Source organism: Eulemur rufifrons, chromosome 29, assembly GCF_041146395.1.
Source record: "Eulemur rufifrons isolate Redbay chromosome 29, OSU_ERuf_1, whole genome shotgun sequence".
NCBI classification, from domain to species: domain Eukaryota; kingdom Metazoa; phylum Chordata; class Mammalia; order Primates; family Lemuridae; genus Eulemur; species Eulemur rufifrons.
The window spans coordinates 62,818,035-62,841,011 of NC_091011.1; the positions used below are offsets into that span (position 1 = coordinate 62,818,035).

General features: G+C 37.1%; 1 protein-coding gene across 1 annotated transcript in view; it reads left to right on the plus strand.

The window, feature by feature from the left end:
- Positions 1-22,977, plus strand: part of PRKAR2B (protein kinase cAMP-dependent type II regulatory subunit beta) — an 86,348-nt gene that overhangs the window by 16,899 nt on the left and 46,472 nt on the right. Inside the window, exon 2 of the mRNA XM_069461849.1 lies at positions 4,687-4,722. Within this exon, the coding sequence (XP_069317950.1) occupies positions 4,687-4,722 (36 nt within the window). The remainder of the gene's footprint in view (positions 1-4,686; positions 4,723-22,977) is intronic.

A 22,977-nucleotide genomic window follows, 5' to 3' on the forward strand; every position in this document is an offset into this window, starting at 1 on the left:
ATCTTTTAACAAAAATATTGAAAATAAGTGATCCTTTTCAATACCAGGAATTAAACATGTGTAAAAAAGTTTGCAAGTTGTGTCTGTTAGGTTAATTAGTAAGATATGTCAAGTTTTTTGTTGTTTATTTGCTTATTTGCTATTGATCTTTTTAAAAAGTTAATTCTTCCTTGGTTCAGGGGTGAGCCTTATTTCACTTTAATTTTTGAAGCACAAGCAAAAGAGAAATTAATTTATTCTGAGCTAAGTATTTACTGTGTCAAAAATAATTAGCTTATCTGATTTCAATTTACACAGGCTCTAGAATCTTTTATTTAGACAGTTAACAGATTCAGAAAGTGTTTATTGCTAGAAAAGGTGACTAATAGGACGATAGGGATACTGATTGAATCCAAGATATTGTGTATATTTCACTTCAGGATGTATGTACCTTTCTCAACAAAAGGGTCATTTAACTAATGTGGCTCCAATATAGATAGTTTATTTCTTAGTTTTTGTTTTTCAAGTGTGTGTGTGTGTGTGTGTGTGTGTGTGTATGTGTGTGTTTATGACTTAGATCACAACTCAGGGCTTTGATTTCTTTAACTTGGGATTTCTCCCCCAGCAGTACACTCAGAGATGCAAACTGTGTGCACTGCTGTCAATCTGGCTTTCCTTTTTGAGGACCAAACTCATTGCTTTGTGCTTTCACCTGACTGCCTTTGTTTTTATAGACTTAAGTTTTTTAGTCTTCTACTGAATTTCTCTTTCACCTAATTCTTTCTCAGTTAGGTAGCTACTTGCAGGGTGCAAGCCCTTGAAACTATTGCAGTTGAAAATATACCTAGACTTGGCTAAGCTCTTCAGGGGCCGGGCAGGGGCTCCATTCCAATTGCAGTGCCTGGTGTTCACACTAAATACAGAAGTAAAATTAGTGGGGACAAGGTTACTTGCTCTGTTTACTTTAGAGTTTATTGATTTCATTCTGCAGGTGTTTACTCAACACCTCTTATCTGCCGGGCACTGTGTTAGGCATTGGGCATAAAGAAAGCTCTGAGAAGATAAGCAGTTCCGGCTGGCCCGGTGCAGAACTCAGAGTCCAATGGCTATGGGAGACATTTTCACTGTGCAGGCAGAGAGGCTCCTTCAGTTTATCTAAAGCAGTGGAGGATTTTTCTTGTTAGGGTACTCCAGGATTAAAGAAGACTCGAATCAATTACACTTTTAGGTCTCTTGGGAGCAGAGGAACTGAAACTAATCTAGTGGAGTATAGTTGAGCAACTAAAAGGATCTCCAGTTATTCAAGCATGAAGATATTCATAGGAACGCAGAACTCAGTGTTCCCTGCAATGGCGTTTGGGAGAGAGTCAAACCTACATAAATATTTCTGTATTTTCCCTTGGGGATTCACTAAAATCTTAGATTATATCTTCTTGAAAATGTTAGCGGTTTAGTATATTCTTAAATGATATTTGTTTGTTTCTTCAGACAGATAATATGTTTTATATTTTTTCCTTCTATCTTCTCCTAGTCTCTAGTTTTCCCTCTCTAGTTCTGTATATGTGTCTGTGTGTGTGTATATATATCTATAGTTTGTGTGTGTGTGAATGTATATATTCCCAGAATATCTGTAGAATAAGAAAATCTAAAGATGAAAACGAAGAGTCTGAGAAAATTTGACTTGACGAATTTTAAAACATCTGCATGTGTTTACTTTTTTTGAGAATTTTTATTGCTTTTTACTTTGCATATTTAAAAAATCACGATATTACCTCACAATAAACTTCAGTCTTTACAGTTGAATAGGAATTTATAGTTGACAGTTACTTCAAAGATGTTTAGTTTTTTTTTTTTTTTTTTCTCCATAAGAACCCCCTGAAACCTGAGAGGGCACGTCTTACTTTCCATATTTCATAAGTTGAGCATTTAAGTCCAGGTTATACGACTTGCTCATGGTTTCACAGCAGGCAACGGGGCAGTGGGATCCTCACCTTCATCCTGCTCCCCCTCCCTACTTAGGTTCCCAAGAGAAAAAGGACCAGGCATATCTTGGCCAGATGTACATTTCTTTATTTCCAGTAAGGCTTCCGCCCTGAATCTCAGCCTTCTTCTCTGTTTTGGTAGCTAGACTAAAAAAAGCTAGAAAAATTGTGAAGGTGACTGTTAACTTGCCTAAAATTTATGTAGGAAACACTTGTGTTTCATCCCTGCAAGTGGATATGGAGGGATATGGATATGAGAGATTGGATTTGTGGTGATGTCAAAGCGCAGTGTTTACCTTCACTACTGCATATCACTTACCTGGTGCACCCATCTTCTTACCTGTCCAATCCCAGGTCCCATTTACTGTTGGGAAATGAAAATCATAATCATATAATCTGTCTACTCACAATTTAGAAACTGATAGGATATCTAACAAAAATGTCAAGGAGAAATAAAGGAAAGTAACTTATGTAAATAAAGTGTATTTCAGAAGGTATGTGCTTTGGTATGGATCTAAGAAGACATAATGCAGTTAGATTCTCCCACCCAGATGTAGACTCACTAAGAATATGAAAGCTGCAAATGGAGTCTGATCAAACGTGTTGTACTGGGTGTACAAATACCCAGTGGCATTTCACCAGTCAGGTGGTTTCCTGAAACAGTGAACATCCATTAGTAAAATTCCAAACAAAACAAAATTCAAGAAGGAAAGAAAACAGAAGTCCTTTGATTTATGTTGTTGTTGTAGAAAATTAGATGTATATAAAAACTGCATAAAATAATCATGTGTATATATAAAGCAATGTTAGGTTCTAGGCTCAGATGTTTGTAAACACACTTTTTTGCTGATGTGAATGCCCAGTGCACTATTTGAAAGTCATGCAGGACAAAAGTTGTGGGATGCATGACAGTTCTTTGTGGTGCAGGACAGTTGGGGAGTTTGCCTACCTAAGACCAAGGGTGTCCTTTGAATTATTGTGACAATCGAAATTGGCCTTAGAAATTTAGAAAATACCTTCCAGATGGTGATGCCACTTGTGTGGAAAATTTCTGCCTTAAACACTTCAGAAAGACACAGAACTTAAGGACCCTAGGAGAACGAAGACTTCCCAACATTTCAAACCAGAAGCTCACAGTCCTATGGTTTCGTCATCTAGAGAGGCTCCAGGGGGCAGGAGGGCAGAGAATGTCTACTCTATTTTTGCCCCAAGGCTGAGATAGGTTTTTAACCTTCACCTTGCCTTTATCTGCCTGTGCTCTCTGTTCTTCTGTTCTGCATTCCTGTGGTTGAACTGTTTTGCATTTTGTTTCCATTCACTGTCCTTGTAGCCTGCTGGGGAGGCTCTCTTTAGACTAGGTTCTGTAGGAGTTGTGAAAAAGGGGTTTGAAAGCGTCCAAGAAAACTGATGAACACTGGTGGGTGTGTGTGTATGTATGTGTGTTAAAATATACATAACATATAATTTACCTGATGAAAGTTTTTTATGTAATTTGTGACTGCAAATATATGGCTACAATATTTTGGTATAGAAATAGTAAAAATTTTATCTCTTTTAATCAATTTGGAAGATATAATTTTGCTATGAACTATAATATTTTAATAATTGGGTTTGCGAATTATTTCACAAAGTTAATCTTTAGTAACAATGAAGATCAATATACAAGAAAATAATCACTTCTAATTGTATACTTTCAGGAATCAGTATTTTCACTTTCTGTTCTCTCTGAGGCAGCATTTTGGTGCTAGATACTCCTAAGTTCAAATTCTCCAGCTCTGGCGCAGAGTGGCTGTGTGATTTAAAGCAAATTAATAAATTTCTTGGGCCTTCCTGTAAAATTTATTGTTTTAAAAGTATTAAAAAATAGTACACCTGTGAAATAATTTCTGTCACCAAAATATTCTGTATAGTACATGATATCCTTTTTTAATATAATATGAACCATAAATTTTACCTGCTTATCTCAAGAAAGAATTTCTTTTTTTTTTTTTTTAAACTTCACTGCTTGAGATAACTCTGTCAGCAAAACCAAGCAGAAACACAGAGCTGAGTCGAGTCAGAATGGCAGATGGTGGGCTTGCCGGCTGGATGGTGTACACACCAACCTGAAATTGCAGCCTTGAGTGCAAGGATTTGCATGTCATGGACATTTGGGTTGCACAAAAATCGTCAAAACCACAAATATTAAATCTGAAACTTTCCTTCACTTAAAAATGATTTCAGTGTACATGAGCATTTTTAGTTTTGTTTCCTAATTTTATCATTTTAAAAATGATGTTGCTAAGTAGATTTATTCACATATTGCTTTTTGCTTCTCTAGTAGTACTGCTTTAGGATAAATCTCTAAAAGTAGAATTACCCTATTAAAGGATATAAACCTTTCATAGCACTTGCTGTAATTGCCACATTGTTTTTTTAAGGTATTATATGGATTTACACTGTCTCCAGTTAAGTAGTTTCAGCCATGTATATCTAGGGATTTTTTTATTTTAAAATGTTTTAGGGGAACTAATTTAATAGGTAAAATATTGATTTTAATTTATATTCCTTTGGTTATTAGTGACTTTAAACATTTTACTTTCATATACTTATTTCCTCATATAATATTTATTCATTCATATTTTTCTGTATTTAAATTATAGGCTTACTTACCAATTTGAGCCTTTTTAGGGTTTTGGGAAATTAGACTTTTTATCTAATCATACTTTTTTGCGTTTTCTTTTAGCTCCAGTAATAAACCGATTCACAAGGCGTGCCTCAGGTAAGTCTGACTATATTATGGATTTTGCTTACTAATGGTGATATTTGAAAAATGATAGTAGTATTGGATATGAAGTTACAAAGAGAATAATTGCTGTAGAGTAATAATTTATTTGTCATTTATTTTCCCAGAAAACACAACTATCTAATGTAATCATGATCTAGGACATAATTGAAAATGAAAAAAGTTTAGAGTGGCTAAATTTAAAATCACACTGTGCACTAAGCTGATGTGCCTTTTTAAATGGAGACACTCACCCGAATGTGTTTCATTCTTGCTCTTGATAGAATTACTGCTTGCATAGTTATCTGATTTATCAGCCATAATTTAGAAGCAGTGATTTGGCAGATTGGTGAAGGGCATCCTAGAAACAGTGATGAGTGAGAGTTTTTATAAAATAGAGTTTTAAATAAGGGACAGGAAAATTATTAAAATGCAGATATAAGGACTTGTATGGGGTCATTTAGAATTGGAGGAAATTGCTTTACATTTGTTAATGCCCCTGAGGCTATTGCTGTCTTAAATATACCTCAGTAACTTAATAATGTACAGTCATAGTGATAGACCTTAGTCATTGACAAGTGTTTAACTTAGGTTCAATATGCTGTTGCTGCCTAAATTGGTAGGAAGTATGGGACACAAGAGCATTTCTATCCAACATGGTTTAAGTAAAATGAGTTTGGGCATTGAAATGGGTAAATTATTATTTGGAAAATTCACCCTGTAGAATGCCTTTTTCTCAGAAGATAGAGGACAAGTGAAGTGTTTCTATGTTTGGGTTGAGAAAATTATTCTTTCTTTTAACTATAACTGAAGAATTTTTTGTTGAAAAACACAAACATTGCAGATTATCTTTGGAGTTCATATAATACAAATTAGTGATTTATTTCATAAAACTAACTATTTCTATCTTTGCTATAATATTAAAGATATTTTAAAGTTGAATTTTATTTTTGATTTGTTAGCAGTTACTGGTATAATTTATTCTTATTATGTAGTGACTAGGTCTGTAGGGACAAGAATTAGGAAGATGTGGTATATTGGCATGGTATCTACTTTACCATTCTGATTAATTGATCACAGGATCCAAGATATAGATTAGATTTAAAACATCACTATTTTACCCCTCTAACCCTGTCAAATGTGTATCCAGTGGATCTTAGCAAGTTTTGGCTGGAAATGTAGAGATGATGGAATGCTAGTGAAGAAATACAAATTAAAATCAAATATTGCATTTATTCCCAGAATGATAGGCAACAGGAAATGCCAATGAAAACAACAGGAAACAATTTGGTATAAGGAGATACTAAGTTCAGGAGCCAAGTGTAGCAACAAACCTTAAAAGGAGTAATTGTTATCCCAGTAATAGGCTGGAAACCATTATGAGAATGAATCTTAACATTTGATTATTGGAAGGAGAAGAGACCTAACTTATGGAGTACCACTCATGGGTCAGGCACTGTGCTAAGTATTTTGTACGCGTTTTCAATCTTTCAGGCAAGGGAAATAAAATTATATTTAGTAACTTTGGTAAAAAGAACAGTGGTATAAGAAAAAAAGTAATGGGACCTATTTAATCATCTACATGTCTGTAATTTATATTGACTTTCTTATTTTATGTCTTATAAAAGTTTGTCTAAAGCTTCTCAGGCAAAGAAGAATATAGAAACATTTTCAAGATATCCCAAGGAGGAAATTCTACAACTCTTTTTTTTGTTAATTTAATTAAGTGGCTCAAAATGAGGTTTAGTAGTAGAGATATACATTACCTTTTTAAAAAGTAACATTTTTATTTATATTCTTTATTTTCCTGAAAATAAAAATTATTACTCAAAAATAGAAAATTATATTTGATAATTAAAAATACTTCTTAAGATAAATTTTTCTGATTAAGTTTTATTTCAGAAATAAACTATACAACTTTAATGTAATAATTGTAATTTAGAGAAAAAAAATAAGTCAGGTAAAATCAAGCAGTAGTCTGTATAAAAGTTTGTTTCTTATTTACCTATTCTATTTCTTCTTTATTATTTCAAAATAATTAGGAGAGTAAATGTTTTATATATATATATATAAAAAACAACAATAAATACAATATGTATATCACTGCATATTCAGTTACTGTTGATTGAAAAGAAAAAATTAATTTGAAATATTAATATATTTCTAATCTTCTGAGTTTCCTAAATCTTTGGGTTTTTGGCTTTTAATATTTGTACTACGTCAATCAAGCATAATATTTTAAACTTGAATAATTTAAACAAAACATTTCCCCTTTTTATACCTTTTTCTTTTGTTATGGTTCATGAAGATAAGAGGAATTTTTATGTTCAGAAAACAATAAATACATCATTTAGGATCATTTTACACTTTTAATAACACTATTTGTGCTACATTCTCCTGTCTTCATGTTTTCAGTGCCTGCCCACAAACCTGTCAGTTTTTATTTCTGTAAGTAAAAGGAATCATGCATTGTAGGATGTTTAAAAAAAAGTATAAATAAAAAGAATCAGCTTCACTCAGTATTTTGAAACAGAATTCCTAGAATCTTCAGAGTTTGTAGAGGTTTCAGGGTTTCAATAAGCTAGTTTTCTACGTGGTACAGAGTAGAAAGGCATGAAGTTGAGTATGATTAATAGAAACAAGTGTAGATGAGCACCAGAAGAATAGAGCTCTACCTTATTAGTTAGATTGGGTTTTACAAAACATGATGAAAAACTGTCAGATATCTTCTGAAATCCAGATACAGTATATCTTTTGTATCGTCCTGACAGCACCCCATAATCTTATTTTTAAATAGCACCCCATAGTCCCATTTTTAAACAAAAGAAAAAGAAATGCCGCTTTTGTTCTTTTTAAACCCATTTCAATTTAATATCCCTTCTTACCGGTATATCCTTTAAAAATACTGTAAAAATACAGAGAAATAGACTGGGCTGTTGGCTCACACCTGTAATCCCACCGCTTTGGGAGACTGAGGCGGCAGGATTACTTGAGCCCAGGAGTTCTGGCTTGAGCAACAGAGTGAGACTCTGTCTCTAAAAAGAGAAAAAAACATGTAGAGAAAGCATATACATGATCTGTTTTAGAATATGGGCTTTCTTTTTTGGAAGATTATTCTTTTTGATGGAAAAATGGAAATAATATACCATTTGTTGTTGCAGTCATTATTAAAAATTAGATTTTCCTCTGTGGTTTTGTCTCTGAATTTGGGGGTGGGGAGGAAGTATCCAATTAATCTTTAGACAATGCCTTGTACCATGATGTTAGACCTCTTTCAGAATTTTTTTATCCCAAGATTTTATTGAAAAAAGTCATGCTTATGAAAAAGTTTAAAGACTAGTTCAGTGAGCACCTTTATCTAGGTTCCCCAATTATTAATATTTTGTCACATTTGCATGCTCTCTTCCCTCCTTCTTTACACACACACTTGCTTTTTACTGAATGGTTTAGGAATCCTAAGTACTTCAGCCTGTGTCTCCTAAGAGTAAGGACATTCTTCTACATAATATAACACCCAAGGAATTTAGCTGTGATACAATCCTGCTATCTAATATAAAGCCTAGAGTCAGATTTCCTCAGTTGTCCTCTTTTTTATTTTTAATTCAAATTCATTCAGGAATTTTGTATTGCATTTAATTGTCATGGCTCAATTTTTCTTTCATAAATTGACTCCCTGAAGTTTTCGAAATTTGCTTTTTTAGAGTTTTGAAGGTTGTCCCTGACAATGAAACAGCTCCCTACGTCTCCTGTTACGAATTATTAGGTGGCCTGGGCACAGCCACTGTCTGGTCAGTGTGCCCCGTTGACATCTGTGAAATCTTTGCATTGACATTTAGTATTACTTTCAAGGACTACTGTGGAGCATTACTTGCTCTAATAAGTAATTATTTAAGTGAAAATGGAACTCCAAATTATGAATTTGCTAATTTTTCTTTCTCATATAATTAACCACGCTTCAATTTTGTGCCATAACATGAACATTCAATTTTATAGTATATTTTTAACACAGCTAAAATTTTACAGTTTTCTCGAAACTAGCACTTAGAATAATTCAGAGGTGAAATTAAGTCTTTAAATCTCACACACCCACTGTGTAAAATGACATATTAAAAAAACTCAGTGAAATCACCCAAAACAGAATATGTTTAGTCCCCCAAAAAGTAGTGAAATAGCAGAAGTTCAGATCTTATCTTGAATCTGATTGAGGGAACATATGTTTCCTTGATTCATAGAGCATATGCTTCCTTTTGTTTTGTTTTGGAAATATTTTTTAGCCTTGTTTCTACTTTAAAGTTATTTGATGATAAGACCTTTTAACTCCCAAATTAGTTTTTTCTCTGGAGGTCATTCTCATATTGTCAAACTAATTTGGGGGTATGATTATAATTACATTTATATTTTGTTTTTTAAAATCAGCTTATTTTGGATAACATTCCAAGCTTGTTAATCACCAATACTTGACAATGCATATTGGGAGAATACTACTTTAACTAATTAATTTACTAATTCATTCAGCAGACATTTACTGAGTCCCCATTGTGTGTCATGTATAGGACTAGGGATGCCAAGAAGAATAAGGAACAGCCCTTAGGAAGTTCACAGTTGAGCAGGGAAGCTGGCTGTGACTCATTGCATGGTAAATACTTTAATATCCACAAGGTAAAAAGGAGAGAGTATGTAATTCTTCCAGGGCATGGCTCACAGAAAGGTTTGTAACATGGATTTCACCGGGAATATAAGGAGAGAGAGTATTTGTGCTTTGTCACTAACAGCTAGCTGTTTTATTCAGCATTATTGTATAATGTCCATTTTCACAGTATGCTGCTGCACATTTTGGCTCTGCCCTCAAGACCTGGGGCATGGTATGAGCAAATGGCCAAGACACAGACAGCAGGGACTTAGGGCCAGGTGCTGTTTTTGTCTTTCATTTACCATTGCTTCACAGTATTAGTGTCTGCCTTACCAGGAGAGGCCACATAGGCTCTGGATTCAGCTAGGCCAAGGTCAGAGTAGTAGCTCTGCTACTCACATATCTGCTTATTAAAAGTGTATGTGAGTGCGTGTGTGTCTGTAGTAACCTTTCTAAGGCTCAGTTTTTCCGGGTATAAAATGGGAATAATACTTATCTGATAAGATTATTACTGTAATTAAACAATAGATAATCTATGAAAAACACTTAACACAGTAACCTCTCTAGTTTGGTTTCACAGTATCAGCTTGTTGTCCCAATGTGTTTCCTGGATAGGCAGGAGTTTCTTTTCTTTTCTTTTTTTTTTTTTGAGACCGATTTTCACTCTGTTGCCCGGGCTAGAGTGCCGTGGCAATCAGCCTAGCTCACAGCAACCTCAAACTCCTGGGCTCAAGCAATCTTCCTGCCTCGGCTTCCTGAGTAGCTGGGACTACAGGCATGTGCCACCATGCCTGGTTAATTTTTTCTATGTACTTTTAGTTGTCCAGCTAATTTCTTTCTTTCTTTTCTTTTTTTTTTTTTTTAGTAGAGATGGGTCACGCTCTTGCTCAGGCTGGTCTCGAACTCCTGAGCTCAAATGATCTGCCCACCTCGGCCTCCCAGAGTGCTAGGATTACAGGTGTGAGCCACCGCGCCTGGCCTGGATAGGCAGGAGTTCCTAGGAACTGGATCAGAAGTAGCTTGTGGGTGGCAAAACTGGACATGGAGAGTTAGTCAGAAGGACCATACCCAGGGAGAGGCTGAAATCAAGAGTCAGATAACAGTTCCACTGAGGCAGCAGGATGAAACCAGAGGTGTCAGTACTGGGCAAGGAAGGTGACAAGAGAGGATGGAGACTGGAACCTAAAGAGGCTGTCTGAGATGCCAGGGCATAGTCCCAGGGCTTTCTGTCCAGGCCTCCTCAGGTAGAGGGGCTCCAGGCCACTTCTTGCACCTGTTGTCTCTCTGTGCCCAGACTAATATTACAACGGATTCTCCCCTGTGATTCATTACAAATAATCCAAGTGAACAGAGCAAGTGCTGCTCCTGTCTCATGCCCAGCTGCTTGCCTGGCCTCCTCCATGCTCTGGCAGTACTCATTTACTGATGCTGCTTAAGCAAACCGTGTTCTTGCATGCCTTAGCATGCTGTGGGAATTGGGGCCCAGTGGAATCTATCAAAGTGTTGTGTCTCTGGTTCCTTTTTGTTAGGCTCAGGAATGCTGATAAACTATCTGAAGGCTAATGAGAAATTAGATTATCTCTTAAACTTAATTGCCTCTTCCCCAGAGTTCTCCTTGATCCTCCAGGGAAGGGAGAAAAGATAGTAGTAAAAACAACATGATCCAAAGTTCAGTTAGCGGCAGGGTGAGACGGGGTGTATCCTTCTAATCCTACAGTGTCCTCACACTGTTCACACCAGGACTTGTGCCAGTCCATGTGGGGGGGGCTTGGAAGACAACCTGGGAAGTATATAGCCCACCAAACCCGTGTGTGTCCTGGCTAGAGAAACACTGACCCTGGAGCTGGGGGAAAGACTTGGGGAGCCAGGTAGATGTATAAAACAGATAGGAGTAGATTGAATGGACATGTGGACTTACCACAGGTACCTTTAATTATAATCAGGGTTTAGGTCACTCCTTCACAAACTCTCTGTGTAAAGCACCAGTTTTTTGTTTTTGTTTTCCCAGTCTGCTACAGACCAGAATTTTTGTAAAATATAAAATTGCCACAGTAATATAAAATTGCTATAATAGTTTCTTACTCTCTGTACTTAACCTCATGGTAGCCTGCCATGGCTTAGGTGATATGTCCTTGCTGTGATCTCCATGAGATATGGAAGTTCTCATAACAAGCTTTTATAAAGGAAAATTACATATTTATCTAATAAAGAACTGATTATTTAAAAAACAAACACAACCCTCGTTTTACTACCTTGGCCTTTTGTGAGGACAGACTGCGGTGTGAATGCCCCTGGGATGGCAGAACGATGGTGTGTGGCAGCTCTGTCCAGGTCTGGGACGCACATGCTGGCGCTTCTGCTGTTATATGCCTGTTTATGTTTGGAGCACCCCACAGATTTCTCTTGTCTGGCTTTGCTACAGCTCACCCCCCAGCTACATTCCCTACCCTTAGCATTCTCTCTCTCTTTCTGGATGCCATCAGTGTATGGAGTGTGTACTCATGCTGCCATTACTGTTGGACATCATTTGATATTCTAGTTGTTTGTTCACCTGTCTCTTTTGCTCTCCTGTACTGTGAGGTTCATAATTAATGAACTGAGACAAAAGTGCATTTCTGGATGAAGTCAAAGAAAAACCATGTGAAGTAAGGAAATGAGAGTCCTAGAAGGATGGGAAGATTTGGCCAGGCATGTGTACAGAGGGGTGTGAGATCCTGGGGTATAGCGTTCCAGGGTAGGACCAGTATGACTATGGTTGTGGGTAAGAGTGCCAGAGTGGAAGTTGAATGAAGTTTTATTGGAATTAAGGAAGCCAAAAAAATTTGAGGATGGTCTCTCAAATGGATTGTCAACTCAGACATTGAAGTCTTCTGTGATGATGGCAAAATTGGAGAAAACTGTGAGCCATAAACCAGTCAGGAAGGGCACCTGAATGCCATGACCGTCAGAGGAGCACAGATGTTTGTATGGGAGTACCCGTACCAAGGAGTGGTCTCGGTGCCAGTGTGAGGAGCCACAAGAGTGCTCTCCCTGCCGTTCAGATCCCACTGTGTGCAGGGAGTGGTACCCTCTAGGAAACAGTGTTCTTGGAGAAGAACAGGGTTTCAGCTAAGGCAGAGAAATGTCAGAATGTGTTACAGAAGAATTTGAGGTTGTAGGGAAAGTGTTGATAAGGAAGGTAGAAGTGGACAGGAGGAATCCACAGGTCAGCAGTTCAATTGAGCAAATATTTATTGAGCGGTTGCCATTGCCAGGGACTGTGCCAGGCACAGCAGTCAACACTTTGTGCCCTTGAGACACTCTAATGGGGATGCTTAAAAAGTGGGGAGATGAAATTGGGGTAACGATGGTTGTGTGGAGGATCTTGCATTTTGTGGATGACCAAGGATGACAGAGCAAAGAGGGCATGATTGGACTGATAGTTTTTAGGTTATAATTTATTCACTGTAAATGCTCATTTAAACTTTCCTTAAGGCTAAGTGTCAGCTTCCCAGTGAGAGCACTTTAACCTTCTGATAATTACCTTAAGTACAAAAAGGCAGTGTGGTGTAGAAGTGAAGAGTTTGGATTTGGGGCCATTTTTTTTTGCAGGGGGTGTGGTCTCTCCATGTTGCCCAGGCTGGTCTCGAACTCCTGGGCACAAGTGATCCTCCTGCCTCAGCCTCCCAACCAACTTGTACTATATTCACGAGCTGGGTACAATTTTTAAATTTATTGATCAAATATTCTATGAGGGCCTACAATGTGTTTGGCACTGGGCTGGGCTGGAGGCAGACAGACACAGTTGAAGATAATTATGTCCATCACTTACTAGTTGTGTGACCCTGGGCAACTTAACTTTAACCATCCTCTGTAAAACCAGGTTGTTGTGGTAATTCACGAATAGAATAGAAGGCAAAGCTTTTAGCATAGTGCCTGACACATAGTGTGAGTGCCAAATAGACTTTTATATATTATTAGGCTCAATTTATCAAATTTTAATCTAATAAAACAACACAATATTAGTATCTGTTATTTTTCCTGTAACTTTTTCACACCTAATTTTATTAATAATTGGCTAAAATACATAATTATCTTTTACAGCTAACTCCCTACCCCAAATTTGGATCGACTTCACTTTGTATTGATATTGGTGGGGGATGGCAGGGATTTCTCTTAAAAGTAACATTCTTTAGCTTTTTAGATAAAAACAAAAAAGCAACCTCAGCCTCCCATAAATTTGTAGACTGTTATTTTGAAAATAAATTGATCTACCTTTTAAAACTTTAACATGTTAAACAGGTGTGTGTAAATGCAGCCTCTCCCCCAGCCCCCCTCAGCCATCAGATTAAACCAAATGTTTTGAAGCTGTTGACTAGAGAAGGTTACTATCATTGGGTTCTGAGTCTCTGAGAGCCCAACAATATATTTTTGTACTAGCTAATCATGATCAAGCTTTCTGATATTTTAAAAATCGATGTTATAACTAAAAACAAAGCATGCGTTGAGGTCTTCTCTTTCCTTTACCAGTAAGAATCAGGTTGTTCCTCTTCCATGTCCCTCCACCCCCATGTATTTTTTTCTATTTTTGGTCATGAGTTACTAAAACCAGAGGATGTTGATTTTGTTGTTGCTGTTTTTCAGAAGACAGTGTAATAAAACTGACAAAAAATTAAAATACAGACTAATGGTACAGCATATTGTTTTCAGAATGGGGAAAAGAGAGCCTTGCATTTGAAAGACTAAACAGCTTAAATAACTGTATTGTTAGACCCGTTTCAAGCAATTATGAATGTTATCTTATTGGCCTTCTTCAAAAAACGGTAGAACACCACTCCTTAGATATTTTAAAAAGGAATTCCAAGTGATGGCTCCCCTTTAAGAACAGACGTCGACAGTTAATATGCTCATTGCATAACAGTATATGGGGCACAAACACAGCAAATATACATGGCTTTTGTGCTGTGACGGCGTTTTCTGGGCCCGACTCCCCTGATGTGCTGAGTTTCAGCAGGTTGCTGAGTGGTAATCTGCAGTAGAAACCGAAAACTTACACTTGCCATATATGTGCTCTGGCTTTCTAAAAACAAACTGCTACTTTCATGTTGCTTTTCTATTTGGCATTATTTTCACTTTATTCAGATTTTGTGGATCTGCTAGAGTATTGCGTCTCTTTTCTTCATATTTATATGAGGGGAACTATTTAATGCCTTTTAAGTGCATTTTTTTTTTATTTGAAAGCAAGTATCTTTGGAATTAAAATACGGAAAAAGTTTATAATCCAGAATTATATTTTATTGACTAAAAAATAAGCACTGTGGTTATATTACATAGGCAATTAGAAGTTAAATGAAATTAAAATTTTCCTTTAGTTAAATGATCCTTTTAGAAGGGATTCTTGGTGTTAGACTGTGTAGTTGGTGAGACTGAAATTTCTTGGGCTTTTTCTGCTCCCTAGTTGTTTGACCTTAAGGGGGTTATTTAGTCTGAACTTCAGTTCATTATCTGTAAAATGTGTTGGTACCTAACTCATGGGGTATTGTTAATTGACTAATGAGATAATGAATGTGAAATACTTAACACATTTCCTAAAGTATAGTGAGAATATATGTTTGCTAGTAACATTACTAATACCAATAAGATTTTTTTAGAATTTAAAAAAGAATTGATCAAAAATGTCTTCATAGCATCCATATGATCAGTTGGTTTTTCTTTTTTAACATTAATAACATGGTAAGTTGTATTAATAGATTTTCTAATATTGAACTATCCTTATACTACTGGAATGAACTCTGCTTGGTCATAACATTGATTATTAGTTCTGTTCTTAAACTAACATGTAACAATTATTGACTATTGTTTCACTTTAGCACAAATTAAAACACATTTTTCAGTACAGGATTAAGCTCTGAATTTTAGGCATATTTCAGACAGCATTGTTGAATGAACTTTCCTGTTTTATGTGAATAATTAAGAATGAGAGCTAGGAATTATCTACTTAGAAACTGTTGATTGAAGCACTTACTGACCACAGAGGCATTTGTCATGTGTCAGGTGTTTGTATCAGTATATATTAATATAACAGGCAGCCAGTGTTCCTTCCAAACTGTGGAACAGGAAACTGCATAGGGAAATGACATTTTGTTTCTGCCTTTTTTTTTTTTTTTTTTTTGAGACAGGGTCTCACTCTTGTCTGGGCTAGAATGCAGTGGCATCGTCGTAACTCACTTTAACGTCAAACTCCTGGGCTCAAGCGATCCTCCTGCCTTAACCTCCCAAGTAGCTGGTAGGGCACCACCATATCCAACTAATTTTTTCTATTTTTCGTAGAGATGGGGTCTGGCTGTTGCTCAGGCTGGTCTCAAACTCCTGACCTCAAGCAATTCTCCTACATTGGCTTCCCAGAGTGCTAGGATTACAGGTGTGAACCACTGTGCCTGGCTGATATGCTGTGTTTTTATGTAGACTTGGGAGAATGGACAGCATAGGGGGAAATTCCTGTACTTTGCTACGGGAAGACGTCAGTAAGAATCCCTGTGCTCCATCATTTACTAGCTGTGGTGAACTCTGAGCCTTAGTGTCTTCATTTATAAACTGAGCATTGAATGTTCTACCTGCTGAAATTGTTAGTATTAAGGATTAAATGAGCACAAGTCTCTAGCACAGTGCTTGATATAGACAGGACTTATTAACCATTGGTTTCCTCCCTTCTATATATTTTCCATTTTTAATAATCTTCTGTGAAAGATATAAATGCAGGTACAGGGACCAAATTGAGTTCCCTGTAGAGATTTTTTTTCCTCACCAAAATGTCATATTCTAATTTTTGTTCGAAATTAGCTTTTAGGCAAATGTTGAAGAAAGTTGATACTTGGAAGGTAACTTTATAGTTAGGAAGGAGAATTAATATCCATAAAAATATGATCTTCTTGAAAGAGTTAAGTACAAAAGGTACATAACACTAATTTTTCAAATTTTCTTTGCATATCATTGGTGTATTATATTGCTGTGCTAGAATACCTCTGTATTCTGTACCGTTAAAACAATATATTTCATTTTCATATTACTTTAAAAATGATATTGCTTCTTAATTGCTTATAGTTACCAACACCCACATTTGTTTTCTTAAAAACATTTGTTTCTGATATTCAGTGACTAGATATAATGTGATCATCAAATTTTATGGTGAGTTCTTGATAGAAACCGTATCTGTTAATTAAGTTATCAATGAGGACACTTAATAACGTTGGCCCTTGTAGCTAGTCCATCACAGGATTAATGCTGGCTTTTGTGGTTGCTTTTCCTTACTTTCTATCTCTGTTGCCACCACTCCAGTTATCACACACATGGATTGCTAGAGTGAGGTTAGGCACTCTCTCTTGCGTTCGTCTTCCTCTTTTCTCATTCATTTGGCACATCTCTGCCATAACACCCCACGTATCACATATGAGAAAGTCTGTACATTTTAATTTGATATTCAACTGAAGGCCCTCACCAACCTGCAGTCTCAATTACCCTATAGTCCCATTTCCTATTACTTCTAACATAAACCCTCTCATCTAACCAAGTGTGGCTGCCTACTGTATTCTAAACATTCCTTGATTTAAATTTTGTCATGTAATTTTCTCATCAACTTTTGAGTGATATACAATTATTATCTCCATTTTATAGATAAGGAAACTGAGGCACAGAGAAGTTAAGTAACTGGTTTAAGGAACTCACAGCGTTTCATGAGAGTGGTCAAAGGTTGAACGCAGGAAGTCACTGTCTAGATGTGGGCTCTTAAGCACAGCCTTTCATAGGTATCTTATGCAGTCATCTTGAATGAGAATCTGTGGGGTGACTTAGTTCTTTAGTGAGTGACACATAGCACTTATTTGCATGGACCAGCCAGAGAATGCCTCTCTCAGGAGGTGACATTTCAGCCAAGACCTGGGAAGAACAGGGTGGAGGATGAGGGGAGAGGAGAGCATTCCAGGGAAAGGGGAATGGTGTGTGCAAAGGCCTTATTCTCTCATTCACAGGCAAGTATGAATGTTTATCGATTCGACTTCACTCTATGTCTTTGGACAGCTTAAGCCAAATATGTCAATCTGTTTTTTCGAAGTTTATTTCTCATGTGATTCTTATATAGTTGGTATTTATTTATTTAATCGTAGCAACTCTGTGAGGTAGGTCTTAATAGCTACATTTTACAGATGGTAAAAATTGAGACTCATAAGCTTAGTACTGTGCAAAAGCCACACAATTAATAAGTGACAGGAAAAAAATGGCTGAGCTTGGATGTGCCTCAGTTTATCCGAATCCTGTGCTCTTTCCCCATACTGTTAATCAGTCATTCTAGATATTACCACAGATAATAATTTATACCCCTGCCTTAACAGATGAATTTATCCCAACCAAGTTGTATGCCAGTAGAGTACAGGGACCCTATTTAGTACTTACCTTTCTCATAAACACCAACCACAGCTTTAGATATAGATAGCCAATAAATAAAAGTTGTTTCCATGTATTAGTTTTGCTAAAGCCAGAGACATTTCAAAGTGTTTTGCATATGGTGAAGCAAAATTTTAATAGTTAAAGAATGAATTATGCGCAGGATACATGCATCATTTTTGTCAAAACAAAGCTATTTAAAAAATACCAGGCAGTGGCTCTGAAATCCATGGAATAAAAACTAAGAACTAAGGCCAGCCTTGTTTGTTTTGCACATCTGTTCATTCAGCAAAATTTGTTGGAAGAGAATAATTTCAGTTTTACAGACTGTCATTTACATTCTCTGATTGATATCCTAGATAAACAGATAAACAGTCATAGGTACTCCTGTCAGAACTACACATGGTCTCCAAGTTAGGTATCTCTTGTTTTTGTGGTTATAACACCATTGAGTAGTCACTAGAGTTTGAACTTACCACCTTGCAAATACTATTACCTTACCAATGACTGCTCTATGGTTTTATTCTTAGTTATTTTTGGTAATTGGCTGAATCTTTACTGTCTTGTTTCCCTTGTTGTCCTGATCTTTTTGAACGAGTGTTCCTCTTAACTTCTGAATTCTCTTCGGTTGCAAGTGACCAAAACACACACTGAATTCAATCAACTGAAAACGAAGAGTTTATTGAGATAGTTGTGGGGGTGTGGCTCTCAAGAATCACCACGCCACAGGAGGGGCAGGAGCGCAGCAGGACTTGAGGAGCAACTGGAACTGGGTTTTGAACAGCGTTAGGGATCTCTCCATCTCTTGTCTGTGATTCTTTCTTGCAGTAGGCTCCCTTCTCCATACGGTGGGGAGTCCAGCCACCACAGCGCCACGTTTTACAGTATCAGCCACCAGAAGGAGACAGACCTAACATTCCCTTTGATTCAAGCTCCCCGCCCCCCCAATCAGAAAAGGGTTCTGATTAGTCCAGGCATCCTAGCTTTACCTGGAAGTTATCTCATTTGCCCATTCGGGGTCTGCTATGGCACAGGGCTCAGAAACCCTAACCTCACCTGGGACTGATTTGGGCAGGCCCATGTTGGATTATTAGAATCATGTCTGCTGGCTGATTCTTAATGCAGACTGGCTGCCCTGCAGAAGCCCTCTATCTTTCTTTGCCAAAGGCAGTATCTGTTGGCTAACTGATTTCCTTTCCAGACTAAGGGGACATCTGCAGTTTACTCAGCACATCTGCAAATCTGAGACAACTGGTAAGCTGAGTTCTTTGTGTTACCTGTCTCATCACCTGCCCATGCAACTGCAGGTGACCCATTTGGATGTGTCTTTTTCTGTTGAGAAACATTACTGTCTATAACAGAATAGTACTTCACATAGGATGACAAGAAATAACAATACTAGACAAATGTATCTTTTCAAAAGAATGGGACCATTATCTAGGTACCAGTTTATCTAGTTGCTAAAGGAAAAGTCCCAAAGAAGAAATAATACTTTACATTTAATCACAAGATTTTCAAAGAGATAAAGTGGGAGGCTAAAGGTCACTGTCATCTTTCATCTTATGAACTGTTTTTTGATGTTATTTTTTTCAGAACATTAAGAGCAGCCAACCACCTGATTCCCTCATATTATGCAAAATTATTGCATTTTAAAATCAGATTAGATGTTATTTCTAGTCTTGTAAGGGTTTCTAATTTGTAAGAGGACAGTTTTTTGGTGCAAAAAAGGTTTGTTTTTGGAGTACTTATACTATAATATTAATAACTATAGGAGAGATGGTTTTTGTATGTGATCGGTTATGCTATGACTTTAGTTAAATTAAAAAGCATTTATAATTAACTCAGTATTTGCAAGACACTGTTGTGTGCATTCTATGAGATTGCTAAAGATAAGTAAGATACAGCTTGTGCCCAAGCCCTGGAGGAGCTAAATTTGTACCATTACTCTCCTACCAGAGAGTTGTGGGACAGCACAGCAGAGTTGCATCGTGATGAATGTCACCTACCATACACATCCCACAGAGAGCACAAGCGCAAAGGAGCTGCATATACGTTCCACTCAGTGAGTTTGCGCCCTGCAGTGAGGGGGGAGAGGTGAATCTGCTGTTCCCGCAGGCCTGCTTGGTCCCTGCATGCCTCTCAGAGCGTGAGCACTTCTAGGATTTAAAGATACCCATTTTCCATACAGCATGGCTTCCAAATGTAAGCCAGCAGAAACTTGTAGTGCTCACCAGGAGAAAAAGTAATCAGTTTTAATGGTGGAAAACCCACTGTTTTGGACCTCTTATAGGACCGTGTAACAGTCTCCAGCAATGGGTTCCTACGGGATTTTCAAGAATACCATTGACTACAGGAGATTTTTGCTTCATGTGTTTAGAATAAATGAGCTTCCACTGAAACAGAGACATGAATAAGATGCATTCTGTGTTTCTACACAGAAGAGAGCATTTAATCCTAACTGGTATGTTTGGTTTGGGGGATAGTATCAGGCAGGATGTGGCATTTGAGCAGAGCTTTGAGGGAAGAAAAGGATTTTAATAGGTAGGAATGGGTAGTGGAAGGAATAAATTTCTGGTTCAGCAAACCGTGTAGATAATATGGCGTTCAGGGAATAGTGAATAGTCTAATCAGTTCGGAAATATGTGGGCTTTATTATTATAAGAGGAAAGCCTCTAGATATAGGTTTGGATCAGATTGGGGGAGGAGAGACTTGGAAGCTGTGGTGAGAGTTTGGGTTTTATTCTGTATGTGGTAGGGAGCCATAAAAATTTTTTTGTCATAGAGTGAAATTAGCAGAGGTATCACTCCCAGGAATGGTCAGGATGGAATCCTGAAAGTTCAGAATAGGTCCTTGCAGACCTCCGCACCGTTTCCATCCAGGACATTGTCTGGGAAACAGCTGAGAGATGATCTCTTCCAGGGGAGAGCTGCACTTCATGATCACACTGGCTTACTGAAGTGTGTGTGGAGTAGGAGGACAGGAGGGCGACAGACCCTCGGCCCATTGCGCTGCTATTGACTGTGGGTTGTATATGCCATCAGCCCAACAATTCAGTGTGACAATTACTGCTTTATGAAAGCTTGTCTTTTAAAGAAATTAAGAGAGGAGCAAAAATATATATTTATAGTTTTTTATATTCATAGTTATTTAAAAATTTGAAAATTTTTGTTTTTATTATGAGTTGTAACATAAAATTTATCATGTTAACAATTTTTAAGTGTACGGTTCTGTGACATTAAATACATTCACATTGTTGTGCAACTGTTATCATCGACCATCCACAGAACCTTTTCATCTTCACAAACTGAAACTCTGTACCCATTAAACACTTAACTCCTCATTCCGTACTCCTCCCAGCCCCTGGCAACCACCATTCTTTCTATCAGCAGTCCCCAACCTTTTTGGCACCAGGGACCAGTTTTATGGAAGACAATTTTTCCACAGAGCTAAGGCGGTGATGCGGGCAATGGGGAGGAGCTGTAAATACAGATGGAGTGTTTCTCCCTCACCTGCTGATCATCCGCTGCTCTGCAGCTGGTTCCTAAGTTTCATGTTTTGTGGAAGATAATTTTTCCATGAACCAGGGTTGGGGGGTGGGAGGCGGAGCTCAGGCAGTGATGCCAGCGATGAGGAGTGGCTGTAAATACAGATGAAGCTTTGTGCTTTGCTTGCTTGACCCCCCACTCACCTCCTGCTGTGGGCTCTGTTCCTAAGTTTCATGGAAGACAGACAATTTTTCTTCGGGGGTGGGGAGTGTTCTGCAGCCCAGTTCCTAACAGGCCATGGACTGGTCCAGTCAGAGGTTGGGGGTCGCAGTCTATGAATTTGAGTGCTTTAGGAACCTCCTGTAATCAGATTCATACAGTATTTGTCCTTTTGTGACGCTTATTTCACTTAGCGTAATGTCTTCAAGGTTCATCAATGTTAGTAGCATGTGTCAGAATTTTCTTCCTTTTTAAAACTGAATAATTTTCCATTATATGTATGTACTACATTTGATTATTCATTCATCTGTTGATGGACACATGAGTTGCTTCCACCTTTGATTATTGTGAATAATGATGCTGTGACCATTGATGTACAAATATCTGTTTGTGTCCCTGCTTTTAGCTCTTTTGGATATATAACCAGACACGGAATTGTTGAACCCTACGGTAGTTCTACGTTTAATTTTTTGAGGAACTGCCATACTGTTTTCCACAGTGCACAAGAGTTCCAGTTTCTCCCCATCCTTACCAACACTTGTTATTTTTTTTTTTTTTTGTTTTGATAATAGCTGACTTATAGGTATGCAGTGGTATCTCACTGTGGCTGTTGTCTTTTTTTTTTTTTTTTTTTTTTTTACAAGGGGAAGGGAGCCTCATTGTGGGTTTGATTTGCATGTCCCTAATGAACAGTGATATTGAACATCTTTTCATGTGCTTTATTGGTAAGGTATTTTTCATCTTTGGAGAAATGTCTATTTAAGTCCTGTGCCCATTCTTAAATTGGGTTTTTCTGTTGTTGAGTTGTAGGAATTCTTTATGTATTCTATATATTAATTCCTTGTCAGATATATGATTTTTCTACCATTCTGTGGGCCAAATATTTACCTTTTCTGGTGCTTTTCATTTCTTCCTGTTGATTTGAGTTACTATCTGGTATCATTTCCTTTCAGCCTGAAACATTTCCTTTAATTTCTTGCTTGGCTAGCTGCAAATTCTCTCAGTCTTAGTTTATTAGGGCATGAGTTCATTTCACCTTCATTTTTAAAGGATATTGTTGCTAGATATAGAATTCTTGGGTCATCATTTTTTTTCTACCAACACTTTACACCAACTTACTGCCTTCTGACCTCTGTTGTTTCTGATGAGGAGTTAGTTATTAATTGTTTTTTATTGTTCCTCTTGCTGGTTTGAAGATTTTTCTCTCGTTTTTTGACTTTTAACAGTTTAACTAAAATATGTGTAGATGTGGATTTCTTTATGTTTATTCTATTCTGAGGTTCATTGAACTTCTTGAATCTGTAAATTAATGGTTCCATAAAATTTGGAAAGTTCTTGGCCATTATCTCTGACATTTTTTTCTGCCTCTTTCTCTGTTTCTGCTTTTTGTGGAACTGCCATTATACATAGGTTAGTGTGCTTGATGCTGTCTCATAGGTGCCTGAAGCTCTCCATTTTTATTCATTCTTTTTTTTCTTTCTGATTTTCAAATTGAAAAATTT